General features: G+C 34.6%; 1 protein-coding gene across 1 annotated transcript in view; it reads left to right on the plus strand.

Annotated features, from left to right (window-relative positions):
• Window positions 1-9,803, plus strand: part of LOC107703651 (AF4/FMR2 family member 2-like) — a 248,303-nt gene that overhangs the window by 145,675 nt on the left and 92,825 nt on the right. The window contains exon 4 of the mRNA XM_016506365.1: window positions 8,806-8,850. Within this exon, the coding sequence (XP_016361851.1) occupies window positions 8,806-8,850 (45 nt within the window). The remainder of the gene's footprint in view (window positions 1-8,805; window positions 8,851-9,803) is intronic.

Below are 9,803 nucleotides of genomic sequence, written 5' to 3' on the forward strand. Positions count from 1 at the left end.
CTAAAATTAATGCATATATTTTGAGACAAAGGTCTTCTTTATGATTTTCAGTTTTGTTTACAATAATTAAAGCAACAGTTTAAAAAAAAACTAAAGAATATGTAAAAGTATGGTATTTGGGGTAAAAAGCGCCCCTGCTGTTGGGGTTAAAGGCGCACAGTAATTAACATGATAATTAATAGATGGCTGACTTTTCCATTTGTTGACATGACATGGTTAGATTCAGATGGTAAATATCATATATTATGCTGGGTGTCCATATTAGAGATAACCACCATATTTAGAATGAAACCATATTTAAAAACATGATATTAATCATATCATATAATAAAATATCATTTGTTGTTACTACTGTAAACATATATTCAATTATTATTGGATCTCCTTCAATACATTCAGAATCTTTACTTATTAAAATGATTTTGTTTCTGTATTTTAAAATATATTTTTTATATTAACATTTTAATGTTTATTGAACAAAAATGTATTATTTTATTTTTTATTTTTCAAAGAAAATAGTTCAAACTTTGCTGAAGTGGTTGTTTTTAACAAGTATTAACTTATATTAAGTATTAACTTAGCTGAAGTATTTGTATCAATACCGTGTGCCTTTTACCCCGTGTGTGGGGTAACAGTCCCCTCTTGCCACCTCAGACATTTATAAGATTTTTAAACAAAATAAACAACTTGAATGCACTTCCTGTGTCCCCGTAAAACAAAAGGCTTAAAAAACATACAAAACTGTGTTTTTTTAAATTCCAAAATTGCCAGTAGTTTTCTGTAAGGGGTAGGTTTAGGGTTGGTGTAGGGCGATAGAACATATATTTTGTACAGTATAAAAACCATTATGCCTATGGAGAGTTCCCGTAAACCACAAATGCAAGTATGTGTGTAAGTGAGTGAGTGAGTGTGTGTGTGTGTGTGTACCTGGTATTCCTTACTATGAGGACCAAATGTCCCCACAAGTATAGTAATACCAGTACATTTTGACCTTGTGGGTCCCCATGAGAAAATCAGCTTATAAATCATATGAAATTAAGTGTTTCAAAAATCTGTGTTTGTTTGTTTATTTATTTATTTATTTTTACTTGTTTGAACTGGTACATTGACTATGTGAAGGTAGCCTTTGAGACGGAGGTTTGCTTTCAGAGCAAGGTTTGGTTCTCATGATTGTTGTGGATTTAATATTCCATTCTGCATGTCTCGGGAGCTCTTTTCCTGGCTGCCCTGTGGTCTTTTGGATTTTCATATTGGACACCGGCCATTGCTTTTTCATTTGGCACATCTCCATTTGGCCTCACCCAATCTGCGCTATCCTGCATAGACATGTGCACCCAAATTGACTTGTTTCTCAGAGATTTTGTCTGTCGCTTCTTCTCGTATGACACAGTATGGAAAGATCTTAACTTCTTCTCTCATCTCATCTGCCCACTCATCCATATCGAGATATGAGTGTGTTCAGGGGGATACGCGTGCCACCACCCTCAGCACTGTGTGCCTTTTCCATGTCGTCCATCATCTGCCTTTCTTTGTTTATTCCTCAATCCACTGTCAGGCATTTAGACGGACTCGGCCTGTCTTTCAGCCTCTCTCATTTCACTTTTCAAATCTGCCTATTTACTCCCAGAGCCACTCTTCCACATCTTAAACGCTATTTGAGCTCGGCACACCTTTAAGAAAAAGACTAATACATCTTATCTGTTGCTCATGCACAGACGCTCTCTGAACAGCTATTTCAGAGAAAAAACGCGCTCCTGACCCAGTAATTGTCACGGTGTTATTCCCACGGATCCTCCGATAATTCAAAGGAATAGGTCTGCTCTCTCACTGAAAAGATTCCGCAGTCGTGCAGAACGACGTGACTGACACCTCCTCCGTTCTCCACAGCCGAGCCGAAAAAAGAAATTTGCAGAAATTAGTGACACTTCCAGTGATCTCTGTATCTGCCAATTAAAACGTTTTTTTGTTTTTTTTTTCCCTGTAGGAAGACAAAGAAATCATGCTAAATTTTTCCTGAAAAAAAGACACACTGGAGTGATTCACTGTGATTAAAGCTGGCAACACCGAGTAAATCACTCGTTTTTTTCACACTTTTCTTTGTTCCGTATGTGTGAGAGTCGCTTTTAAAACATGGGTTTGAAAGAGAAGTAGCTTCATCCAATTTTCACATTTGAATTTATTCAGACAAACCATCTTGTACTTTCATACGCACATTTAATATGCATCCTTCTCAGTCTTGAGATGGAAAACTTTACAAATTAAACAAATTTTATTAAAAATGTCTGCTGCTGCACATTAAAATTATGATTAAAAATCATGATAAATATGAAAATTATGATACAAATATTCAGTGTCCATTATAGTGAACAATTGAGATTAATAGAAAAGATCAAACAAAAATGCATGCATTTGTTTATTCATTACATTATGAATATTACTCATTTCACAGCAGTAACATTTTATAATGCTGTATATTCAAAGATAGTTATTGTATATTTAACGCACATAATTCTTCCCTTGCACCAAGATTATAATATAATATAATATAATATAATATAATATAATATAATATAATATCAAAAATGCTGCTGCAATTAATTATAATAATTTAAAATTTGTTGAGATAACTTAAATATCCAACTTAACTAAACTAACGTTATCTACACTTATAATTTTAAGTCAAGTACAAACACTTACTTTTTTAAGTTAAAACAACTCATTATTACTTATTCCAGAGTTTAATTTTAAGTTGTGATTCAACATTAAGCTGCTAACTAATAGCAGCAGTCATGATTTACAGTGTAATATAATATAATATAATATAATATAATACAGATATTTTGTATAATATTATATATTTTTATTATATTACAGTATTTTATATTGTAATATTTTATTGATGTAAAACTCAAAAATATGTTTATGCAAACACCAACAAGCAATAAAAATGCTTTATGGCTTTGCAATATTTGACTTTCCAATAATCTTAACCCAAGAAGCCTTTTTGATTCACGATGGGATATTGCCAGTCGCATGGAAATCATCTGAAAACCCATTCAATCGCATTGTATCCGCAAGTACTGAGAGGTTCCCTGCTGAAACGTGGAAATAAGATCGCAGCTGGACGGTCCCTTTTTCTCCCATTTCCCTGAATACGGCGGGGGGATATGAGGTGTACGGGTGACTCTCTGTGTTTCTCTTTGGGCCTCTAAATATACACATGACATGATTATAAAAGCAATTTGCCCTCCCCAAAGGCTCTCGCAAACACTTTTAACATCCAGCCTCTTGCTCAAGCACATTAAATTTTACTGTAACTTTTGCAAGCTTTCCAAATTGCTCTATTTTGGAGGAATTTCGATAAGAGCGAGTGTAACGTTCAGCTGTACTTGAATAAAAATGAGACTTTCTCTGGCATAAACAATTTAGCAGCAGGAACGAGTCCTCCTTCATATCACTGACATTTTCTGTCAGGCCAGAGGCAATAAGCGCGAGCTTTGCATTCAGAGCGCAGCGCAAAGCACCTTTTAGTGTCACGACTGGAATGGAAATGAGGTTCACCACAGGTAATGGAGAAATGAACCCCCGTGTCAGAGGAAGGGGCTCTCTACGCCACACTCTTAATATCAGAGCGGAGCAGGACAATGGCAGAGCAACATCTGATTAGAGTGGCTGAGCTCCAACATTCCGTTTCCATGAGAACAGGATATTATGTGCCGGCCCTGAGCAAACAGGAAGTTTATGTCTGAGAGCTGTGTTTACAACGGCCTGAGCGACTCTGCTGGCCAGGGCGGCATCTTGAGGGATGTTTGGTGTTTTCTTTTTTGTTTTTTTAAGGTTGAAAGAAGGTAGAGATAGAGTTTTTCGGCGTTTATAGAAGTGTTGTGACGATACCAAAATTTTAATAGCCAGTGCCAATACCAATAAAATTCCATATATATATATATATATATATATATATATATATATATAACGTGATAAACACCATTTAAAAAAAAATTTGAGTTTCCACCAAAATCAGTATTGTATCTGGTCGGTATTGACAATTATTACAGACAAACATTATTGTCGGTAAGTCAATTTTAAATTTTACGCAAAATGCGATATCCGCTGAGTTATTCTGTCATGTTTTCGCCCTTTCTTTCCAAACCGCGACAAACGCCAGTCTCCCTTCTCTGCAGATGCGATATATCCGCTCAACCAATCAGGGCTGCACGATAAATTGCATGTGATTGTCATGTGCATCTCGTCAGTGAAGCCGGTTCTGTGATTAATAGTAAATCTCCATGACGTACTTTCGGATGGAGCGGCATTTAATACACAGAGCCGTAGATCACTGCTATATCGCACTCATAATCGCAGATGAGTCACATTCGATTATGAATGCGATATTGCGTAGCTTGTCAGTGTAAGTGTTTTTATTAATGCCATTAATGTTTTTGTTAATACAGCACTAGTCAACTAAATGAATGTAACATGGCAAAGATGAATGCACTTTTGAAAGTTGAATGTAAGGGAAATGTCATTTTGGAATTTCTGTGGTTTAATGTGATATTGTTGTTCATGTATGTTCATGATGAAATTTTCTTGTATTGTTGTAATTAATTTATAGCATTAACAAGAAAACACATTTTTACTCAAATGAATCAAAATGGATTTATAACGTTTTGGAACCCAACTCTTCATATATATATTATTTTATTTTATTTTATTTTTTATCCTTCATAATGCATTCAAAATCTGTATATAAATTGTTGCTTTATAAAACAGTCATTACTTAATATTTTTAATCTAAAACTACATTGTATCTGATCATCAATTTCTCATTAATGGGTGAATGTTTTCCAGTTTTCAATGTTTCTATGTTATTACCATGTTTTTGCTGCAGTTACCCCCGTTTGATTTATCCAAAATGTGAAAAATTCTAGACATTTTAAAATGACAACAAAAAAAAACTATTATGCAATATGTGAGAAACCTTTTTTTAATGTATCATTGTTATAAGAACATGTAATTGTTTTAACTAATTTTTAATGAAATTCTTTTGAATTTACAACGCACGATTGCTCAAAAACAGTCAAAATTTATGACACCTACATGTTTAATTCTAACAAAACAACATAAATATTACTCTAAAAAGTTGTCAAATAAAATAAATGTTTTGTTGTTGTTTTGTCATTTGTTTGTTTTTGTTTTTTTGTGCATAAACTTTCACTTTCAGATAAAGAAAATAATGCAATGTTTCGTCAATAGGCATACACATTCCTGTTTATCATCAAAACTGGAGATATGTGAGATATGGGAATAACAGCTATATATTTTATATAACAGCTAAAATATTATATATTTTGCAAAAGTGTTTGGCTCTCCTAATAGTACTCCATAGATCCCCAGGTCCAAATGGGCCAAACATGTGTGTATTTATATAAACATAATAAATATAGGCTACACAGTACACATACATATATTATGTAAACAAAAACTATTATTTTGGATGCGATTAATCGCGATTAATCGTTTGACAGCACTAATCTTTACTGTAACTTTTGATTAATTTAATGCATAATTGCTGAATAATTGATTTGAATAACTTTTGAATGGTAGTGTATTACATTTTTCACAGAAATATTAAGCAGTACTTTAACTTTTTCAGTATTTTTTTTTCAGTATTTTAACTTTTTTATTTTAATTTTTCAACATAGATAATAAGAAATGTTTTTTTTAGCAGAAATTTAAATGTAATAACAATTCTAATACATTCTAATTCATGAACCATTAGTATTAATAAATACTAATAAATAATATATAATTATTTTTTATGTGTGCAACCCAGAGGATAAGTGTTTTGGAAAATCTAATGACAAAACACACATTTTAAAATTATTGCTATTCGTGATGTTGCGTAATTAAATATCAGGAACAAACTCATCACAAATATACAGTGAATATTTGATAAAATCTGTCAAATATTAGTTGTTTTCTCTTTCAGATCAACAACTGTCATTGAAGCAACAGTTTACAGAGATTCTTGATGAGAAAGTTAGTTGAAATTATTAAACTGTCACCATACTTATAGCTAGCTGCCCTAATAATAACACATGAGTTTAATGTCACAGATATCTGAATGAAACTCTGATAACTTTTGTTACTGCATATATGCAGCAGGGACAGCACTCAGTGTGTGTGTGCGTGTGTGTGTGTGTGTGTGTGTGTGCGTGTGCGTGTGTGTGTGTGTGCGTGCTCATGATATTTCTGGCCAGTGTGAGAGAATGTAAAGTAGATGTTATTCAGATTATTGTCTGGACATGAATATGTAAACCTCTGTGTTCAAAAGAGATTTGGAAGTGCTTAGAGCTTTATGTGTCCAATCTGTATTCATATGTCTTCATGTCAAAAAAAAAAACCTTCAAAGATGAACTAGTTAATTCTAGAGAAAATCTAACATCTATGATTTACTGTGCAATGCATTTGCAATTATAATTCGTTTGGTCTCTTATGTTGTGCCAATTGCAGTCTATTAGTCAACAGGGGCCTTGCTAACCCTTAATTAGTATTCTCATCTTCTGTCTGTTAAGTGTCGGAGAATCATTGTGGTTACATGCTTACTCACTGACATTTCCATGCCTTATGATGCTCAGATGCAAGCTGGTGATTATCCAATTCCCAGCCTGCGTTTGAGAGGCGTTGGTGTGAGAACCGTGAGCCTCCATTATCCAAGAGCGTCCTCTTCTGAGACACTCAATTATGATGTCATATCACAACTAATCAATCTTCAAAGGTGTGCTGTGGGACTTTCCTTGAGAATTTCAGCTCTGGCAGGAAGCATTTTGCTCTGGTAGCCTTCAGATACCTAATTTTATTAAGAATTATAAATGTAGTTTTTTTTTTTTTTGGTTGTAACATCAAAGCCAGCTTTTTATTTTTCTGGTCTCTGATTTTCTAATTTTGTTTTCTAATCATATGTATATGCACATATGCAATATATGTAACTTTATAAAATAATTTAGATTTACACAATCATTAAAATTATTATTCTGTCATTTTTGCAACAATGTATTCCAGTTTTATTTTATTTTATTTTATTTATTTTATTAATATTTATTTACAAATAATAAAAAATAATATTTTTTATGAAATACATTGTTTAAATACAAATGTATATGAAATACATGTATTATTTTTTATATATATACAATTAACAATAATAAAAAATATTTATTTTTATGAAATACATTGTATAAATGCAAATGTATATTAAATACATTTATTAATTTATTTTATTTTATTGTATTCATATTTAATTACAAAATAATAAAAAAAAGAATGAGGTTTTATGAAATACATTGTTTAAATACAAATGTATATTAAATACATTTATTATTTTATTTTATTTTATTTTATTTTACGTATTTTTACAGTTTTTCTCGATTGCTTAAACACTATCACCAGGCTTTTGAACTAAAATTTCAAAACCATAACGCCATTTATCAAAAAGCACACCCATTTCCCTAAACTATAAACACTATTCCCCTTTTTGACACATGAATCAGATTTGTTGAACTGTCACTGCAAAACTCTACACACAAATCCCTTCATTTCTCATTGCCTAGACCATGTTGTCATTTAGAAAGCACTAGCATTCAATATTGTTCACTCAAGTCAGCATAGCTTGAGCTCAATTAGCACACAGTTACCCACGTGGAAACACTAAGAGTCAAAATTTATCACACACCAATCACAACCTTCAATAGATAGATAAAAGAGCCCAAGTTAGTTCATTCAGTTTTGGAACAGTGGATCCAGAGAGATGTGATTGAAAAGGTCGAGGACACCAGAGAGGAGGAGGATGAGCAAGAGCAGTAAGGAGTGGAGGAAGAGGTGAAGGAAGAGGAAGAGTAGGAGGATGAGGATGAGGATGAGGGGCAAGGAGACAAGGAGTCTCAGATGAAATTCGTGCCACTAGTTGACCATGTCCTTGTCCATGGTATGACTATGAGGGAGGCTGGGCAATGAGTTCAGCCAAACTTAAGTTGCTTCACCATTGCCTCGATCATAAGAACCTTCAGGGAGGAAAACAGGTAGGTGTACCTCAGTGTACTCTACTGTAACTTTTGAGTGCTGTACTCTGTTACAACACATGCATCAAATTGCCTTACATACAGATAGAGTTTCTGTCTGCTTCCATTGTGCAAATGTATACACGTGTTCATTATGTGAAAAGTTCCTTGCGGGGAAGAACCACAAGCAACATAACTTCTTACTGGTTTTGGTTTTTGGTTTTTGTAGTATTGTTTTGAATTTATCTCACCAGTGTGTAAGACTATGTTGTAGTGTTTGTGTTTTTGAGGGCCTGTGTGTGATGTCTGAGGCCAAAGTTTGGTTTTTCAGCAAGAGTGAATGGTTTTGAGTGTAGAGCTTCATTTTGACCTGAAAATAGGATGTTTGAGGAATTGGGTGAGATGTTATGGATTTGTGTTTACTGTTTTGAGAATATGAGGCATAGTTTCAAGAAATGTGTTTAAGCAATCGAGAAAAACTGTAATATACAGTAGTTAAGTCAGCAATGCCAAGCTTTGTTGGAGTCAATTGTGTGTCAAGTCACCTAAGCACATGTAAATAACGAAATTCGTGTGGCATATGGACTTGCAGTTCCAATCAGTTACTTATGAGCTTCCATTTTATTTACAATGCTGCCTTTGCTAGAAGTCAGTTGTGTATGTAGACAGCAAGGGTGCTCACTAGGATTCATTGTACACATTCATTGTAACCTTTTTAATGAGAGATTTCTTATCTATTTCTCCACAGGTCAGCCTGCCCAACGACTCCAATTGTGTGGAGGAAATTCTGCGGGTGAGTTGAATTGACTCTCTTTCTCTCCAGCACGCTAATTATGCCTGGTCAGCTGCTCAGCGCCGTTTTACACACTCTTCACTGTCATGAGAATAAGAGTTCCTTTTTAAAGAGAAGCCCTATTACATTAGGACTGATGGGCCTATTGTTCCAGAATGTACATTTAAGAATTTGTTCATACAGACTGAGAGCAGTCAAAAGAAACCTGTCATGTTTCACGCTATTTTAAATGAAATCCTCACAATGTTTATTGTATTAATAGCTTTCAAAATCATGATATTTCATTTGTTTCCAGCTGCATCTGATTGTTTTTTAACAGAATGTTTACATTCTTGTTAGTACGACATTTTTATAATTAGTCTAGAATGTCTTTATGATGTATAAATGTGTCATTCATGCTAGTTATTCATGCTCGAGTGCGTACTTAATACATTAAGAGATGACATGTGCAATGATGCATTCTCAAAATATCCTTGTAAAAACGTTCGTAGTTCGGGAAGAAGGAGGCGGGAACCGGCGAACATTCAAAGAAAACTTTAATAATAAAATAAACACAAAATAGCGCGACAGCCCCTCGCGGACGACTGTCGCGCACAAACGGAACCAAAACACAAAATAAAGTCCAGGCCTGGTCCTCTCTCGTCTTTCACTGTCGTCACTCCTCCTTTTATCCCTCCGGAGCTCCTCCGTGGGACTCGAGACCGGTGAGTGGTGCAGGTGTCGCTCATCATCAATTACTCCACCGGCCTCGCTCCGTTCCCACGGCTCTCGACCCCGCCCCCACTCGTCACATACCCCCATCGCCCCTAGCAGGCCGGGGGTACTCCCGAGACTGTGCTCTACTCCCCCCCTCTGGGGGAGCCGATCACGGCGGCCGCTGCGTACCTGGGGGTAAGGACAGACAGACGAGGCGAGAGAAAAGGAGACGAAATCTATCTATCTATCTGAGACGA

Source organism: Sinocyclocheilus anshuiensis, unplaced genomic scaffold (genome assembly GCF_001515605.1).
Source record: "Sinocyclocheilus anshuiensis isolate Anshui unplaced genomic scaffold, SAMN03320099.WGS_v1.1 scaffold1027, whole genome shotgun sequence".
In the NCBI taxonomy this organism is placed as follows: Eukaryota; Metazoa; Chordata; class Actinopteri; order Cypriniformes; family Cyprinidae; genus Sinocyclocheilus; species Sinocyclocheilus anshuiensis.